At 39.4% G+C, this 20,294-nt stretch overlaps 1 protein-coding gene across 2 annotated transcripts in view; it reads right to left on the minus strand.

Annotated features, from left to right (window-relative positions):
* Positions 1-20,294, minus strand: part of LOC103478348 (eukaryotic translation initiation factor 3 subunit H) — a 70,609-nt gene that overhangs the window by 16,943 nt on the left and 33,372 nt on the right. For both annotated transcript variants that reach the window (XM_008432112.2, XM_081616846.1), the window contains exons 3-5: positions 16,959-17,126; positions 8,841-8,940; positions 5,374-5,523 (exon numbers count right to left, since the gene is read on the minus strand). In XM_008432112.2, coding sequence (XP_008430334.2) covers positions 5,374-5,523; positions 8,841-8,940; positions 16,959-17,126 — 418 coding nt within the window. The remainder of the gene's footprint in view (positions 1-5,373; positions 5,524-8,840; positions 8,941-16,958; positions 17,127-20,294) is intronic.

Raw genomic sequence — 20,294 nt, forward strand, 5'->3', positions numbered from 1 at the left:
TTCTAGAGTTGAGCCACGCGACATTGACAGAAACAAAAACCTTTACACTAAACGTCAGACGTAAATAGAGTACCATCATTATGGCTTCTCCGAAGATGCATTGGGACAAAATTAAAGCAAACGTTGTAAACACCGTTTGGATCGGTTGCAGTCGGGCTCTCGCTCCTATTTTAAGCGACTCGACAGCTTAACGGCAAGAAGCTCTGCTGAAATCTCCCTAAAGGAAAACGTCCTGTAATGAAATCCAGTGGGAGGCGAGCTGTTGCTGGATAACAACACTCCACATCTGAATCAGACCGTCAGCCACTCCGGGAAGAGTGTTTTCCAAATTCCGAAACTGTGACTGGGAAAAGGTCACGGCACACTTCATAAAGCTTTTATGGACTACCTTTGAGAGACTGCAAAGTGCACACAAGGCTACTTGTACCACCAACTGATGTAACTCAAACGTTGCCAAGTTTCAACCAGGATCGACTATTTTTTGGTTAAACAAGAGAACTCATCCCGACTGCAAACATTTTGCCGCTTGCGAAGACACAGTCGTTGCAGCTTTAAGTGGAACTACGTTTAAAATTAAATGACCATCAAACGCAATTGGGCATGTCGAAAAAGATCAATGTTAGTAGCTTATCTGTGACCAAAACCATCCTTGGAATAATGCTGAGCTCTGAATAGAATCTGCATGTATTTACCTTTTGTTTGACAACTCACAGAAACAAATGTGAACAGAAGAGGCAAAACATAAACCACACAGGTTTAGGTCCATGGACAGAATTACCATAAAAGTGCCTGATAAACCGCTATCTAGTCCTTTCAGTTGCAAATAAGGCACTGCTACTTTGCTACATTTTATTTTTAATTATAGTCATTTAGCAGCTGACAGAGGAAACCTGTTTATTTAACGTGGGCCAACTGCAAAGATTTTTATAGCCTATAAATGCTTTACGCCCTGCTACAAGGGAAGATTGGGCCATAAATTAGAAAATAAAACCCCTCAATTTAATGTAAAATAAAACTTTTTTAGATACAGCGAGAAAAGTAAGTGTAGAGATAAAAATCTGTGCCAAATTTGATTTTAAGACAAGCGGTATATCCAGTTCCAAAGTAAGCGGGCGGATCGATCATGCTTCGGGCTTGTGCTGTAGCCCGGGGCATATTTTACTCATAGTGGAGTAGAATCAAGCCAATAAAAGAAAACATCACACCATCTGTAAAAAAAAAAACTGCTGACAATAAAAAAAAAAAAAAAGAGCAGGGAAGAATAATGATCCCAAAGAAAAGTTTAAATTACCACAACGGCCCAGATGCCTCCTTGCAGAAACAATCGGAGAAAAATCTGCAGAAAATGAACCAATAAGACTCTCAGTTGGCAACAAAGCATTTACAGGCCAAAGACAGCTGCCGACCTGAAGGGCGTCCAATCCTTTCCTGCAAGCGCTTTTGCATTTTAGGCTTGCGGAGGCCATAAAAGATGCAAATAAAAAAGTAACGGCATTTAAAAAATTGAAGACTTCCAACCTTTAGAAGAACATTTTGTATTCTACTTGCTTAGCTGTTCTCATGATTGGAAAATTTGCCCTGTGGTGCCCGCACTGTTTAATGCATTTCTATTTACATACGTTTCAACTCAGGTCGATCACATAGACAAGTGGTAATGGACCAAGCCAGCTGCTTAAATAGACAGAAAAAGTAAAAACGCTAAAAGCATTTTTTTTTTATAATGAACTACCAAGCATCTGATGATTGAGCAGGAAGTGATGTTGAAGCTTAACAAATGCACTCCAGTCTGCGACACTGCAAACATGGAGTCGTTTCCAAGATGTTTTGGCTATGTAGATGAATTTACATTCGTGCAATCAATCACCGCGATCAACATCATCATCTGTGGTAAGAACAACCCTGCTTGCTGAAGTGAAACTGCACTCAGTCAGCCTTATACACAGATGACATTGATGAATGGGCCAGCAGATTGGGAAATGAGACAAAAGGAAAAACATTAAATAAAACCCATTATCGTTTCTGGGTTCTTTTTTTTTCATTTATTTATTTTTTTTTTCTGAAGTTGTGGAAATGAATAGAAAAGGGTGGAGCTGTCAGCCGACAATGTAGAGAGATGGACATTACAATCCCAAACCAGAACAGAGCTGCACAGCAATCTGACAACTTCAGGAAACAATTTCATCTCGAAAGGCATCCCATCGGCAATCATGTCAGAAAGTCTATGGGGAGGCCTCCTTCTCCGCTGCTCCCCCCGCCTCGTTTTGGGGTGATATCAAAAAGCTGTGCTTCGACTTCAGAGCAGTCATCTTCGAAAGTAAATAACATGCAAGATAAGTGAGTCTACCTGACAACTTTAACAAATGATTGTATCTGTGTTTAGGAGCGGCTGGCCGTGCATTCTGAGAAGAAGAAGAAGAAAAAAAAGGCTGTGTTCACACAACTCTCGGATGCTCAGAAGGACTCAGAGGAGAAGAATAGTGATTCCTGCGGTGATTCTGGGTAATGTACGGGTAAGTGCAGTGCGCTATGGGAGCAAAACAGTGTATAAATCAGCACTTCCAGTCGTTATTGTGCTAATTTCTCACACCTGCCCCTGGGAAGCTTTTTGATTAGCAGCTTCACAGCTGTTGCTCCACTTGCAGCAGTTTATCTCCATAAGTGATTGCTGATAAATTCTCCCGAGACTGATGCAGAGCTCCTCTGAGATGTAAATGTGAGACTTAAAGAGTGGGCCTCTGAGCAGATTCGAGGGGTGGATCTTTGCTCCTATGGCGCTCATTACTGATATGAGAAAGTCTGATGGCTCGTTCCATTTCTGAACACATATCTGAATAAATTAGCGGGGACAGTTTTAATGTGCCTAAATTTTAGTATCAAGGTCAGCCAGGCAATACCGACAGCACGGTACGACCTGAGCAAAGTTGGCCTTCTGACCTTCCTCAAATCTAATAAACTTGGTATAAAACATTTGTGCAGAAAAAAGCTTTGTTTGTGCTGCTGTCATAAAAAAAAAAAAAAAAAAACATTACCACATTTCTGGAGGTCATAGAAGGTCAACCCATTTGTGAAATCAAACAAATTTGGTGTCAATCAACTGAGCTACATTTGTGTTGGTTGTGCTCCCAAAATGTGTTTGTGCTGTTTTTGTTTTCAAAATATTAATTAAAGTTCAAAGGTCAAAAGTTCAACCAACCCCTCCACATTAACCAAATCAAACAAAATTGCTTTTCTTTAAAGCTTACTTATAAAAATCTGACAATAGATTAAAGGTTTCCCAAATCTCCAAAATGTAAGTATTTCTGATTGTGAACTATAGATGATCAGATACAGTTCTAATGTGAACCAGATATTCTCTGCTAACAAGAAATTTTTATTTTATGAAAAACAACAGCTCAACTTCAGAACTACTTTCTGTTAAACATAGCTTGAAGACACACATCTTTGCATCTAGGACTGCCCAAGGTGAGCTCTGAATGAGTTTTAAGGCTTCCAATAAGAGTGGAATTCATGATTCTGGTAAAACAATAGACTTTTTAACCCCTAAATGTACTCAAATTAAATATTTTTTTGTGATAGTGGTGCTGCAAAAAAAAAAAAAAAAAAAATTAGAATCTAATTCTTTTTAAATGGTTTCACTAGGGGTGCCAATAACTGTGAAGGGTGCTGAAATGGTTCTTCAGTGATAGACGATTAGGAAATTTTAAGTGCCTAAAATTCTGCTGCCACATGAAGATAATTCTGCATAATCATTTAAAAAGAAGGCTTAAATGTCGAGGCAAGACAAATGACTTTTTTAAAAATTATTATTATTGTCAACAAATACTGCCATAAAACTAAAAAGAAGAAATGATTTATCCCATTTACATTTTCCGGCCGTGTACCACAGCACTTCATTATCCTCTAAAACTATTAAAACCACATGAAAACAGCCCCGGCAGAGCAGTGGTGTCACATTCCTTCATTAACTCGGAGAATAAACTTTGTTTTGCTGTCTGGCGTTGTTTATATGAGACGGCGGATGCACAGAATGTGACCTTGTCCTCATGGATACCGTCACCTGCATATTAAACTATAGAAAACGATCTCAGTTTGACCCAGACATGGCAGCTCTCTAATGGTCAGTTCCTCGGCTAATAAGCGACGCAGAAATAAAATAAACATGTCGCGGTGTGAATTTACTTTATTATAATAAAGTTAATACTTCATAAAGCCGACGCAGAACCGGCCAACTGCACTGATCAAATGTATTTCAGGAAACAACTGCTACTGCACAAAGCTGGAGTTGGACGCGTTCCCTCACCACTTATTCGAGACGATATTAAAAAAGAAAAATGGATGCTTTCTGGAGACTCCAAACAGTCTTTTAGTGGCTTTCGCCGCGGTTCTCCAGGGTCTGCGTTCCATTCTAATGGCTTTTAGAACACTGTTGTGTTCTGACAACAATTCCCCAATGTCAAATCAATTTTAATTTAGAAGAGGCTGCAGGCCATGTCAGCAAATGCATCTTACGGCCTTCAAAAAGAGATACAGTGATGTAGTTTTAATGCTTGAACAATGCTTTTAAGAAATTCCCGCTTTCTTCGGAACAGAAGTACCCCTCATTATGGTGGTATTTATGTGCAAATGGATCTAATGAAAGTGACAGTGTGCTCAGTGTTGGGCCATTTGGGGATTATGCTTTTTCTTTCAACAACAACCAGATTTCTTTTAGTTGGGTAGTGTTTTGGAAATGTTTATGAAATGCTGAGGCATTGTTTGAAATATTGGAAAAAGGAAACGAGAATTTGATTGGTTGAGAGTTAAATCTATGTCATACAAGGTCTTTAGAAGTGAGTTTGAATATGTTCGCTGCAAAAACAAAGTCTTACCCAGTGTTTTTGGTCTAGTCTTTAAATATCTTATTACACTTGAAACTAACTTAGTGTTTTTTCATCAAGACATATGAGCTTGTTTTAAGTAAAAATGACTACTTCCACTGGCAGATTTTTCCACTTATAGGAAAAATGTCTTACTATAAGTGAAATATTTAAGAAATATTGCCTTAAAACAAGCTCAAATATGTTACCGATAAGTTTACCTTAGTATTTTTGGTCTAGAAACTAGACCAAAAATACTTGGTAGAATTTTTTTTTTAAGTGTTTGAAGCTCCAAAATTACAAAGTTAATACTACAATCAAAAACTCCTGGCCACCAAGATGGTTAAAAGAAACAAGCTAATAAACTCAGTAATCCCGCTCCCCCTCAGTTGAGGGTGCAGAGACATGTTGCAGGTATTTACCTCTAGAGGATTTAAAACCTGCTAGAAACAAATCCTGGCGAAAGGTATCGACCCCGAGTCTTGGTGTTAAATGTTACCGTGGGCTTATGTCTGACCTGCTGGAGAGGTTGAGCAGTTCGTGCTTGTCGGAGACGGTGGACTTGTCCTCCAGCTCCCACAGCAACACGTTGATGAGGTGGGAGTTTTTGATGACTATGGGCACCTCCTCGAACATGTTTTCAAAGCCGACGCTGGCCTTCTTCAAGCTGGAGGAACAGAACGTGAAGATGATAAAACCACATGTTATAGTTGGCTTACATTCAATGAACTGCGGTGAGGTACCATTAAGATTCAGGTTGTTAGTCTGCATTTACACTCAGATGGAAAAAAATAAAAAAATGAGTGGGTAGAATCTTATCACTGACAGTAATATGTGCCCTTTTGTTAGTAAAGCAGATTAACCATTAAGCAATCTATATAAGGTATCCACTAAAAGTTCTGGTAAAAACAAGCACACCGTCTGTCAACCGAGTTAAAAATATATAAAAGGACATGAGGTTGTTTTAAAGGGGATGGCTTCCATAACAACCAGCCACATTAACCTTTAAAGAGAGCTGTTTCTCTACCAAAGCACATTTGCATTCATTTCCCAAAATCTGCCTTTTACTGTAAAAAAGGTAATGTTTTGCAATGTTACTCCCCACCTGAGAATTGTATGTCATCACTAAAAGAAAAAGGAAAATAAAAACAAATCTTAGACACATTGCATTTTGATTAACCTGCTTAACAGCACACGCCCCTGAAAGGCCCTCCCCTACCCCGATCTCCTGGTGACACTAAATGAAATGACTTCGGTTTAATTTTGGTTAATATCTTGTGTGCAGCTAATAAACAGAGTTTCAACACGTTTTCAGAGAAGATCACATGTGCCTCCAGGCTCAAGGATGGAGGATTCCAAAAGTGAGTGGTCGGGTGAATAATGGACAAACGAATGGATGGACAGATCGATAATGGACAAGTGACTCGATGGAGGGATGGCTGGCAGGATGACAGACAGATAATCAGATGGATGGCTGAAAGGATGAATGCATAAGAAATAATGGGAAAATGAACCGATGGATGGATGATGAACAACCAAATAGATTGATGAATGAAGGGAAAGACAGACAGACAAATGGAGTCTTGAGAATGAACCAAGGAGATCATGGTGAACAAATGGACAGACGGATAGATTGGAGGATGGATGCATGGCCGGCTACAGAGCAGACAGATAACTAGACGGAGAAATACTTGTATTTGTCCATGGATGAATAAATGACAGGAAAAGGATGGAGAAGAAAAGGACATTTGAATGGAAGGATGCGTAAGAAATAGTGGGTATATTTACAGATAAATGAATGGATTGAAGAATTGCTGGAAAGACATACAGTAGGACACACTTTTGACAAAAACAAGGATGGATGGACACATAGAAAGACACATGGATTGTGGAAAAACACTTGGATATATGGAGGACAAATGGATGGAAGGACAGACTGGAAACTGTTCTGTCTTCTTGTCCAATATTCATCCAAACCTGGAAACAATCTGAAGTTTTCCAGTCTGCTATAGTCCACCGCGGTACTCTTGCTCAGCGCGCATGCTGCAAACAAATGTCAAAGATTGGCTTGGTAGATCCTTGCTCTAAGATCAATACACATAACTGCATTATTTTGCCTTGCTTACTGTACCACAGACCAGCATATCTGTGCCATAAATGGGGAAGAAAAAAATAACGGAATTCTTTTAAGATATTATATTGATTAAAAGTCTTTTATATTCTAAGTAGAGCATCACCTCAGGCAAACATAAGAAGAGACGCCGACGCACAAAAGTGGGTTTCTGCCTGAAGCTTAGAACGGAGGACAACTCGCCTCGGAATAAATTATAAGAGTCTGTAGGAAAAATCCATAGTTACATAAATACTGCTTAGGAATTTGACACAATTATCAATCTGGAGTACTTTAAAGTATTTGCTGCATTATGTGACCTTTCCAAATGTCTGCAGCGTGACATAAAATGCTGCCCACAAGGAAACAGAAGGACGGTGCGCTGTACCATAGGCAGGACAAATTACTCAACCATACTGGAAGCTGGCACACTTAATGTCAAGCTCTCTTGTACGTTGGGCCCCACTGGATAAAGTCAAAGGTTCCCTACACGGGCCGACTAATTTGATGCTGGAGATTGTGTGCTGAAGTGGACACTATTGACCACTGCCTGCACAGCCCAGTGGAGCTGGAGGGAGGTTCAAAGGGATCAGGCCACTCAACTCTCATCTCTCTGATGTTTTTCCATTTTAAAAACATGAACAAGATTTGCGAGCATATATAACCTCAAATATAGATGAGAAAGATGGAGGGGTTGGGGGTTATGCTGACTGAACCTGACATTGGGGAGACGACATTTGAAGTTTAACACGTTTGCATGACAAAAAAGTTGAAAATCACTAGGAGTGGACAATTTGGACTTGAAGTTTCATTATAATATTTAGGTAGTTTTTAGGTAACTGTATGTGACTCAATGGCACAACATCCACAGCTCCACAAACACAAATACTGCTCTAGAAAATCATTCCCATTTATAATTCATTAGGACACCAATCACAAAGAATTGTGAATTGAACCACTAAGTCACACACTGCATTTAATCATATGCAATAAATGAAAATCTTTTAACAAATTTATCACAAGAATTTAATAAATGACACAAAAGCCCAACCCCAACAATCACAGATTTTGTTGCATTACTTGTTCATTTTGACAGTAAAAAACCTGAGAAAATCCTGTAAATTTGCATCGATATCATTCTTAACCATCATATTCCAATCATATGCTTGTTAAAAGCACTGATTGTAGCTACAGCAAATCATAGGAACTAATGAAAAGCTGCAGAAAGGAGTAGGCTCTCGACTCATGGCCAAACGCTGGCTCAGGAAAGGACTGGGGGGCAACAAAGACAAAAATATAGAGAAATAAAAATAACAGAAATAGCAAAGAGCAATAAAACAGAGCTGTTAAAAAGTCCCTCTGTCTGTAAATACACTTTGTAGGAGTCAGAATGCAAATCGGAAGGTTCTGAACAGTCCGTCACCTAACGCCTCCGGGGTTTTACTATTGGACAGATAACGCTTGTACTTATCTGAACATGTGCGCCGTGTCCTCACGTGCGTGTTTGTATACTATGTGAGGCCGGCTGCACTCGGACTGCTCCGAACCGCAAGGAAAACAGTCCCCTCATTACATTCATTTTTAGCCGCAATTTAAAAGCAATTACGATAAGCCTTGAGGTCAGAAAAAGCGTAAACATGGAACATTTGTTCGACGGGCAAGGGCGAGCTGATAAATCATCATCATCTTCATCAGCATCCATCTCCAACTGCCAGTAAATGACTCCCCCGTGGAAGCACGGTGCTGCATTTGCATTCGCTGAATAAACAGAATCAAGAAGGGGCGAAAAAGCTACGTTTTTTTTGCCGTCCATGAGCGGATACACAAATGGAGACAAAGGATAGACAAGTGCGTTGCTCTGTGATGTCACTTACCCTTCGGTGGTGAAGTCCTTCTCCTTGCAGATCTCCATAAGCTTCGGCGTGAGTCTGTAGGCTTTCAGGGATAGGGAGCCCTGGGCAGTTTTTATAGGATCTACGATCAGAGAGCAGGGAAAAAGTTCTTAAACAAGAATCATGAATAAATAATAGATTAAATGATCCAATTTTTAATTTAGCCAGCTTACAATAGACATACACGATGAGATTTGCACATCAGTCTAGCAAAAGGTCTCTGATGTCTACTGGTTGAACTCTATCAGACATGCCAGACAGCCAACCAAGCTTATTGCTGCACCGAATGCAATTTTCTGGCCAATCGCTGATCGTTACAAAGCTTGTCCTGCCGATTAAAGACAATATCATCATGTATTGGTTGTGTTCCTAACTGTGCATCCCAGCTCTTTAGACTTGAGGACACATGGTGGCCTCATGGACCCATTGATTAATTCGTAAGCGTTTTGAGGGTGACAGTTAAAGGGTTGATGACTGTGCTTTGTTCTCCATCGTTTCCATCCAGGGATGCCGTCTCACAGAATCAAGAGTCTCACATTTTCCAAAATGTCTTCATTTACAATACTACAGAGTTCCTCTCATTGGAACTGAGGTACCAGTCCCAACTCCTGAAGGACAGCTCCACATCATAATCCCCTCTACACCAAACTTCACAGTTGACACTAATCTGTCAGGAAAGTTCAGTTCGCTTAGCAGCTGTCAAACCCAGTTTGGGTTTCCACACAGAGAGAAAGGTTTAATCTTTCCAGGGAACATGTCTGGACTGGTCTAGAGTCCACTTGGTGACATGCTTTATCCCCGGTATCAAATGTTTTGCATGAAAAAGCTATCAGTGCAATATCACAAAGGCAAAGGACTGCTTAGATAAAATGCAGCATAGAGTCTATTTCAAGTGTCACATGTTCACTCTGTGCTTATTGAAAATATATCTGGACAGTGGAAATGACTAACTGTCCAGCTTAACTAAATATTTTCTTGATATCAAACATCCTTATTTTGTGATGCTCTTGGTGGCATAAGGCTTAGATACAGCTGCTCAGTCATGGAAGCCAAATCCAAGAACTTCTACATTCATTCCTCGTGAGCTAATCTGAAGGCCACATCAAGTTCAAAAGTCTGTATCTATTGATTTTGCATAAAGTTGTTGACCTTTGAACTAAGTGCCTTAGCATCCATTGACCCCATTGTTTTTTTTTATTTTTTTGCATAGATTACCTTCAGAAAAAATCAGGTAAAACATATTTCTGTTGTAAAGTTCTTGGGGAAAGTGTAATGATACTGTGCTACCATGATATATATGTATTTTATTTTAACTTTGATACGGTGAGAATCTCAAACTGGTACGCATTTAATTTCCTGCCTATAGTCCAGTCACAATTAGATGTTAAAACAAAGTGTGAACATACAGCTCATTTAATATATCTAAGATTGTTGGAATATGTCAGCTAATGATTCTCTATATAGTGAATTTTCAAGGATGCAGCCATGTTCTATAGATGCCCTTTAACTAAAAGCTTAATGATGAAGTTTCACAAGCTTGCTTTCTAACTTCCTTGCCATTGAACAAGTTCAACTACTGGATCTTCAAATGGAACGTAATGGCATGACAATAATAATCAGGATTTGTTTCCGTTAATGAAACACAAAGGTTTGTATCTGCCCTCTGTCCCCAACACCATCAGCCAGACATTATAATAGCTCCAACACAGAAAGCCTTGTGTTCCTGCTGACAGTAAAAGTGGTTCATTGAAGACTCGTTTCGAAATGCTGCTAACGTAACCGTGACAAAGTACGAAAGAGAAGTCTCGAGCCGTCACTCATCTCTAAAGTGTTCTTCAGAGAACCCAGACTTTAAGCTGCACTCAGACTTTGTATCATAGCGTGTTCGTGGAAAAATACGGTGGCTTGCTAAAGATGTCATACTCCTTGAACGTTTTCATATTTTGCCTCTTTACAAATCACCAGCTTCAGTGGATGTTATTTGGTTTTTCAGGAAATGAGAAAACAGTAAAATGTGCAAAATTCTTCAAAGTTAGAAGGAATATCATGGTTAGGTTTATTATATTTTTTTAAATAAATAAATAAATAAAAAAAATGTGGCATGCATTAATATTCAGCCCTTTTTCCTCAATTTCCTCTAAATAAAACCCAACACAATTAATTGCCTTCACTTGTCATCTAAATATGACCAACTCCACATAAACTTATGGCAGTGGAAGGATCATGCTTGAGGACCTAGATATTCGTTTCTTCAAGAGAAAAGAGTAAAAAAAAAGCAATAAAATAATTCAGATGAAAACAGATTCGGGTTTTAAAATTGCCCAATCAAGGTGGTGCGTGTTATGTTAGTCAAGCTAAAAAATACAGTCAAAAAGAGTTGTTGTGGTTGTAGCGTGACAAATTGTAACTTCTGTGAAGCCAATCCAGTTAATCTAGTGTGTTAATCTAATTTACTCATCTGTGAATACGAATGCCAAAGAGCTATTAGCAAAAGATGGATGCTACACCTCAGAGCTGTTGTGTCTAGATCTTCCCCTGCTTATACGGCGCATGACTCACAAAATGACTTTCTGATATATGCAGTCTTTAAGGGATGAAGATTGTTTTTACCACCCTCCACACGTTCCGTTTCAGCAAATTTTATTTAAAAGCAATATGGCATCCATATGCTCTTCAAAACCTCTGAAGGAGAAGACTGGAAATGAGGAAAAAAAAGTCAAAAAGATTCAAGAAAACAAAAACAGAAGAAAAAAAAGTCAGAGGACCTTCAGAAAGCTTGAAAAACTATTGATGGAGAAAATATTAAACTGTTACAATCAAGTCTTTCTGCTTGGAAATGTAATAGAAAGAAATCTAAGATGGTTTGAAATATTTCACAGGTACAAAATCCCACAAATGATTTTAAACGTAACAGTAAAACAAAATTCCTACAATAATTATCCAGGCAATTCATAAAAACTAGAGGCACGCTATCAGTTTTTTTTCTCTTTATGCAGCAGGTGCAATAACTGAGATTCAACCAACTGAGATTGAGCAGGCTACAATTCACCTGAAGTTTTTGTGTTATTTATTCACTTTCCCAAAAAGTCAGCCGTGACGAGCTATTTGCCTACAGATTCGCCAGTCGAAATAAAGACTGACGGTTGACAGCAGGTCTCAGTTGTTCCCCGGTGAGAGCAGAGAAGGCCAACACGAGGATTGCTCCTTTAAATCCACAGGAAGTGTGCTGGCTGAATTAAAATACTGAGTGATCCTGATTGAACTCTAAAGAGCCTCTTGAATTCAGACACAAAGCCTTGATCTATTTCTGCGAACAAAGACCTGCTTTTTCCGTGTGACGCACAGATAATTTTATGCATTAGTCCCGTTGGTCAGTATGCAAGAAAAACAGAACACACTTATGTTTGATCTGCAAATGTCAAAAAAGAGACTCGGATCAAGACAACCAAAGAGCGTAGAAAAAGGTCTGAAGGAAAAAGCCAGTTGCTTCCAAATAACACAAATTAGGTGGAGAGCTGTTGTTCACTGCTCCCCCAAATAATCAAATAAGAGCATCTTAAAAGCATTTTACGTCTTCCCAATCTAATTTTAAGATCGATCCTGATTTAATGTAGAATCTAAGTTTATAAGTGAAAATGTTATTTATTTCAGTTATTTTGATCAAATGATGAAACGCATGATTCAATAAACAGTGTAATATTTAACCATTTATATTGATAACATTTTGTTTGTGTTTGCAGCGACTGAAAACCAAAAATTTTGTTTCCCAGAAAATTCCTCTAGAATATTCTATTGCCAAGAAAAAAAAAGATTTTTATTAGAACTGTGCCATTTCCAATTGACTTAATGGAAAGTTGAGTTGAAGGAAAAATGTCATCTAAAAAAAGGTGCACTGTTAACAGGGTAACTGTCCTGCTGAGAGGATTTTGAAGCAAAGTTCATTTAACAGTTTAGGAGAAACTTACAAGGTGCAGATTAATTGTGTCTTATGGAAATTATTTGCTGATGCAATCATAATGGAAACGATTCAGATCAGCTGATTAGTTTCCACTCTGTACAGATCTATCTATACTGTGGCATTTTATTTCTTTGCAAGTTTATATTTAGATAAAAGGTGTACACCAATATGCACGCTTGAACTTTATTGGACACGAAAACCCAAACAAAGAATAAAATGCAATATCTTGTACCGCCCCTGACGTGGTTCCGAATAACGAGGAAGAAGCACACAGGGTCTGCTAATGGAGACGAAACCGATCAGAACCGGTCAAAGTCAAGCAGCTTTGGATTCATCTACTGACGGTGAAGCACAATCTCCAATTCTGCTTGATATTTAGAGAAAGTGATCATTTCCTTAAAAGCCAATCAGTTTCTCAGCCAAAGTACCTTCAAAACATAAACCTCTAATTACCCCTGTGTGTGTCCATGTCAACCTCGTCGATAAATTAAACCGACTCGTTCAACGTATTTACCCAACTGGTTTAACGACCTGTCGTCCTGTACAGGCACCGGACACCGGGTCGGTTGGCTGGCTGATTGATTCTTTCATCGGTATAAAATGACCGGTGAGCTAATGACAAAGAGAACAAAAACAAAAAAAGAAAGAAAAAAAAAAGCAATCGATGTTTGTTTCCCCTTTGACTTTAAACAGAGATAATGTAAATTCCTTTGGGGTGCTTTGATTCGTTAAGTGCTGCATTATTGATTGACATTAGCAGGAGGCCTCTTTTAGAATGAGAAAAGGCTGCGGTGCCCCACTGCCAGAGCCACCGGCTGGCAGGACTGGTCACAGACTTGCAGCTGAAAAATTCTTCTAATCTATCTTGTGTCTGAAAATGATCTTAAAAGGTAGAACCTGTCAGAGTTTGCTGGTGAAACTCAGAGCTGTCTGTTTTTTAAATAAAGATGGCAATTCTGTTTTTGTCTTTCACCTGAACAGTAAAAGACAAACTGTGAAGGTAAAAATCTGCCTTCATCAAAGATTTCTAATCTTTGTGTAACGGTGACAACTTTTCTTTTGCTGCTCATAAATCTGAGGGGAATAAAACTCAACAAAGACAGATTTTTGCTACATGATCAAAAATTAGAGCCTGGTGTCCAAATGTGACAACATGTCTCCAACCTTTGAAGTGTATAATCTGCATCAGAGTTGCGTACCAAACGGCTAACCAATGAACGCTTTTATCTAATTAGCCGCAGATATCCACGGAATTTATGTAAAACACTTCCTCTGAACTCAGCCACTCGGAGTGGTCATAAATTACCATTCATTTAGACATAGAGGGGATTTAAGGCCAACACGGTTTATTGGTGAAAGGCTTTCATTTTCTGTACTGCTGGTTTAAATACGGCCGTGTCTGAAAAAATGAACATCCTCTGTAGTCGCATTGTCATGTGGCAGTTACAAGCAGCTCTTAAAGATTTTCACAAAGAAGTTCATGGAGGCACATTATGTCTATTAGTGTCATGTTATTGGCAAGGAGCCACCCAGCTAATCCTGTTTATGTCTTCCTTCTTCCCTCTCTGTGGCTGACCTTACTTAAAGGTTAACCGTACCTTACCCACAACATTTCCTCACTAGTGCGACTGAAGAGTTTGGAGAAGACGACGCTTGCCTGCCAGACCGAGTACGTCGGATTAAGTAAGGGGGAGGGGAGGGGAGGAGAAAAAAAAAACTTATTTCGTTAGTGTAATTACTGTGTCACTCATCTACTCCCAAAACCCCAGCAATTAATTTCCGAGTCCTGTTCTGTGTCACGGGCGTCTTTACAAAGAAAGATTTGGTGTGTCTGTCAAGCTTCTTTTTATTTCCAATTGATGAGCTGTTTTATTAGCCTCTGACCAGTTGACCTTTGACCTAATGCCCTCAGCCTCCGTGATTCTGGAGTCTTAATTCCTTCCTGTATGCGAGTTGTGTACAGCTATTACTCGCTGCTCATCAGAATTCGGCGAGTGCGCATATTTGGACTGACATAAGGTCGTTCTGAGATTATACTTTTGCAAAAAACCCGATTACAGTCGTTGCCTTGAGCAGATACAAGATTATGAGGGGAACAGGAAGAATATGCAGCACCCCCACTCACTCTACCACTCTATTATCTAGGCAGTGTGAAAATGTCTCCAAAAAGATTTGGAAAGAGTCCTCAACCACAAGGGTTATTTTATGGAGATTTCTTTATAGATAGACAAAATGGAGCTTGGTTGTAAAGTGGAAGTGACACTAATGGATTTTTTAAATTAAAAATCCAAAAAGCGTGTATTGTATACTAATATACAAACTACAAATCAGGAGTCGCCTTATGCCTAGTTCAAATGAAAAGATTTTTATGTTGATTTTTGTCCCCATTTCCCCCTTCCGACGATCTTAAAGATGCCCTGGTTATCGAGATGTCCCTAAAGCTGATCTGAAGAGATATCCCTGGTATGTTAAGAGGGATCTGATTGACTCGGAAGGTTGTCTTTTCGTATTCATTTTTTTTTTTTTTTTTGATCAACTGTAGTGCACAAGCATTCGCCATTGCTTCTTCCCAGTGGGCCATGTTTGTTTACTCTGAACTCACATTTGGTTTTGAGAGGTTTGAGGAGATTTATCGTCTAACATCTGAATATTGGTGAGTGAAGTCGGTTCGTGTGTGGAGGGTTACTCCTGTCATGTGGCTCGACATCACACGTTATACGGCCAAACCTAACATTTCTTATGGTGTCAGATTTTGAAAATCGGCCGACAATCTTAAAATCTTGCACTAGTCAGGCATTAGTAGTAAACAGTCTAGATTTGTCTCTGTAAATGTGGCTGCTCTACAAAGGCTTGACAGAAAACGTTAGTGAATAAACAGCATCATTTGTCCAACACACACGATGCTGTTGAAAATAAAGACATATCATAAAACATGATGGTGGTGGCAGTGTGCTTTACTTCACAAGAGAGAAAGCTACTGACCAGACTTGATTGAAAGCTGGATGGGGGTAAAAACAATGCAAACCTGGAAGAAAATCTGTTTTGTATCCTGCAAAAGACAAACATCAAATTCCAGTGGGAAACAACCCGAAACATAAAGCAACAATAGGCAACAATTTCCATCTCTAAATGTAAAAAGCTGGTCGTGTAAAATCTCAGAAGACTTTCAGCTATTATTGCAGCACAAGGTGGTTTGATAAAGGTTGGACTAACAGGGAGTGAATACAAATGCATGCAATGCTTTATCGTTTTTTTTTGGGGTTTTTTTGTGAATAAAAAAATGACAAAGCGTGGCAGAATGAAGTGTTTCTTTCTACTCCTATTATATTAATATCTTGAAAGGCTCTTTATCTGTAACCATCAAAATGACAGATATTTTTCTGAAATATCTATTATCCAAAACTGAAAATTGCTTTTCTAACATTTAAAACCAGAACACAATATATTAGTACCATTCTCCGGGTGTATTCTTAGATAATAGCGATCAAAAGACACTAAATTTGTCCTGAGGTTCTTTAATCTTGCCTGACAATGAACAGTAAATGACTTTCATCAGCTCTCTTGTGGAAGCCAAGGAAAATACAGCGTACCAAATCAAAACAAACCTTGTAATTTTAACCTGTATGTTAGTTTTCTTCTTTTTCCTTCAGAAGTCGTTCCTTGAAGACTCAACGATACGTCTTGGAGTCAAGGTACAGATCTAAACTGCTGCTGCTGACCTACTCCTAAGGAACTGCTTTCCACTTGCATGAACTTGTTCATTAGTGGCCGTCTATGAATTGGTGCCTGACAAGTGCACACCACCGCGATACATCTCACCTCTGTGTTCTTGCTCTATACTTGGTCAATATAACACTCCCTCCCGCTGAGAGCAATAGATTGAACCTGACTAGCACGTGTAGGCATTACCTCCGTTGACCGATGCTTGAACCCAGCTTCACCGTGCAAGCAAGTCCCATTTTTCCCAACATCGTTTGTCTCAGTTATACTGATCTTTTTTAAATTACAAGCCTGCAATGATTGGTTCCATCATTGCTTCGATTCCGTGTTTGGATTATGTTTTTGACCTCTTCAAAACAGAACATCTGTTGTGACAAATGTCAATTGCATTGATTTGAACACTTTAACCTTCATCTACTCACCATAGATCAGAACAACAGACTCCTCAATGGCGTGTTGATAGCTGAACTGGGAGTCTAGCAGAGCTCGGCTGACAAAGGAGCCGTAGTAGGTGGACTGGTACCAGCCCACATGCAGATGGTCAATGTTGACGTGACGCAGGGAACGCATCATCTCCATCTGGTACTGGACTAGAGGAAGAAAGAAAGGAGAGAGGTGGAAACCATGAGTGATGAGGGGGAAACTAGGAGGAACGGAGGAAACTTTCACTGGAATCCTAACTCATTTTGTTTGGATCTTTAATTAGATAGTGGCCATCTGGAAGTGGACACGGAGTATAAACAGAGGAATAAAAAGCGAGAAAGAGAAATATGGTGAAATAAATTAGCAGCTCAGATGTGAAGGACAAACATTTTAAAGCTAAGCAAACGAAAGGCTGTATCTTCTTTCAACAAGTGATTGTGGGGGATTTCTAAAACTGCAATAATCTCGTGCATCAGGTCAGATCCTAGACAGATACACTGGCATGCTTCAGCTCCTGGGCAGGAGGCTAGGTGCATTACAGAGAGTCTTTTCATTATGGCTGACACCTCCTAGCTTAAAACAAACACCTGTCCTCATTGGCTTTAAATAACGGCCAAGGCGAGCGAGCAAAACAGTATCTGTTGTAGGCTGGCTGGAGGAGGTTGATAAATCAGGCCTTGATTGGGCAGCTGTGGCCTCTAAACCCCCATCTGTAGAGTATAACCCTATCCTGCTGAGGCTGTTAACAAGAACAAAGTGGAAGGGTGGAGGAGAGGGAAGGTGAGACGCTCAGGGTAAAAAGAACAAAGATGGAGAGTGGTAGGACAGCTGGAAGAGTGGAGGAAGATGTTAAAGAGGAGAAAAATGAGTCCAATGAAAGGGGAGATGTACAAAAGAAAAGGGGAAGACTGAACTTCTTTACTGACCTGAATCTGAACCCATTAGTTATTTTATGCTAAACAGGTAGAGCTTCACTTGATCATGTGACAAAGAGCGGATTCAAAGACTTCAACATGTTTTTAAAAGAAAATAAGCCTGATAAAATGCAAATAATATCTTCATTTCTTCTCTGCCGCAACACGTCTGAACAAACAGCCGCCATAGGCCAAACATCGCTTTACTGTTTAATGACTCTTGCCGGAGCACAATGCTAAGAGTCTCCTCTTCCAGCACAACAACACCACTCTGAAAAACAACCTCTCCAGGACTGGATGGGGACGGCCGTGCACACAGACCCCCCTTTTCATGCACTGTCCTGCGGGGGAGGGCTGGATGCAACAATCTATCCTTTTAATCTCACCTTTTATTTAGAGATTGACATGGTCCAGGAGACAAAAATACACGTGGTGAATGGACAGGGCAATACAAGGCAGGGGCAGGGACGGAGGAGGACACGGTGTATGAGGGGCAGGAGAGGGAGTGTAATTCAAACCACAAGAGGCGTTTGTGTCTGGGGAAAAAGGTTTATGGTAGTTAATGCATTTCTTGTCGTAGAGCCGATCAAAAAAGTCCATATTATAACCAGACTTTTAGGTACTTTGAAATGAGACTTAGGACATTATGCAAACATGCAATTGCATCATAATTTCTGAATGCTCTGTGTGATCTTTAGCACATTGTTTAGTAAAATATTTGATCAAGTGTTGGTCTCAAAGGCAGAAAGAGTCAATCATGTTGGCTAAATATTTAATTGACCAGCAGTATGTGTTTCCATGGCATTAAGCAATGCTCTGAACCCAGAATACTGCAAACATTTCAAATGCAATAGGAATTATGATTGGATGGATTGTTTAGCCCTCCTTCAATACAACCAATATCTATTTGAGCATCGGTTTTGGTACCAAGCTATGATGTTTATTATATATAAAATGCATCAGTGTTAGCTCTGGGTGAGTCTATGGTTAATAGTTTTTTATTATAAGGTATTAATGATTGAATACTTTTATTGCTCGTCAAAGTAAAATGTCCAACTTCTCAACATTGAATTTCCAATAAAACTGCATTTGATGTAAGTGCCGTTAAAAACTCTGAGATTTTACCTTCATCACACAGAAAGGAAGAAGGCAGCAACTGTACAGTGGGTTATTTTTATTGCTAAAAAGCATTAAGTAGTAGAAGTAGCTGCTTTTGAATTTTAAAGCAAGGGAAGTTTTATATAGATGTTTTAGTATATATGCAAGAAAATATCGAGTATTCCTGCAAGCTGTTTACTGGGTAATGCTGAATCAATAACTAACCACAAGTAAGCAAGCTTTAGAAAACTCTGGTTTGTTTTTTGTAACTTCCTACCAGCACTGTAGCTAAAGCCAAACGTAATACTTCTGCAAGAAACTTAAACATGGAAAAAAAAGTGCTGCAGGATCTTTGACAGCGATGGGATTACAGGATTATACATATTTATGCAATAAAGCATATGTCCCTAACCTTTACTTGATTTTCACTAACCTAAAAAAACAAATCTCCTCAAAATACCATGCTATTTATTAAATCATTTAATAGCTAAAAAGGAGGCTTCTTCTAATTGTTATGCATTGTTAAACAAGTAAAAAAAAGAAGAAAATCAAAATTTTTGCCATTCATTCCATCTACCTGCAATCAGAAGTAATCAAGCGAAAATTGGGTGGATTTTATCCGTGTTATTCTGCATTTGAGGACGAGAAGCAAAGAGTTGATAAATAACATTCCCGCAAAGATATAGGCGATGATTAAAGAAAAATGAAACGGGGAAAGAAAAGGACGAAGCTAACAAAACGCCGCGTGAAAACGTTGAAGTGACAGACTGAGAGTGGGTCTGCTGGAGAGGGGCCCAGAATATGACCAGACTTCTCAGCAGACTAAACCAGAGCTCAGCGGAGGGGGGAGGCATCTTGCGCTCTAACCACCCCATTTGTCTCGGCACTTCTGCTTCTCTCAGTAGGAGTTCTTACCTCTCAGTCGCCACTGAAGCGTACACCTGGCCCAACACCCCATCATTAGCAGGGAAATTGGGCACAAAACTCCCAGACAGAAACCGAAGGCTGAGAGACTGACAACAGCAGGGAGAAAACCACAGACTGTTTATTCCAGTCAGCATAGTTGTTTATAATCTTAACTCTAACGAGCAGAGGACTGCCTTGTGTTTTATTTTTTTAAAAAGTATAAAGTGATGACTTCACTTTTGCAGTATTACTTCTTTTTTGTGTTTGCCCATTTTACAACCTTTTCTAATACACAAACAACAACCTAGTAAACGGTTCTGGTCTTTTCATTTCCCAATCTGCAAGGCAAGCTGGAACACACTGGAGAGTTGCTCAAGTACTCTCAAAGTAACACTCTAAAATGATTTTAGAGAGGAC

Source organism: Poecilia reticulata, chromosome 16, assembly GCF_904066995.2.
Source record: "Poecilia reticulata chromosome 16, P_reticulata-male-v2, whole genome shotgun sequence".
Classification (NCBI taxonomy): domain Eukaryota; kingdom Metazoa; phylum Chordata; class Actinopteri; order Cyprinodontiformes; family Poeciliidae; genus Poecilia; species Poecilia reticulata.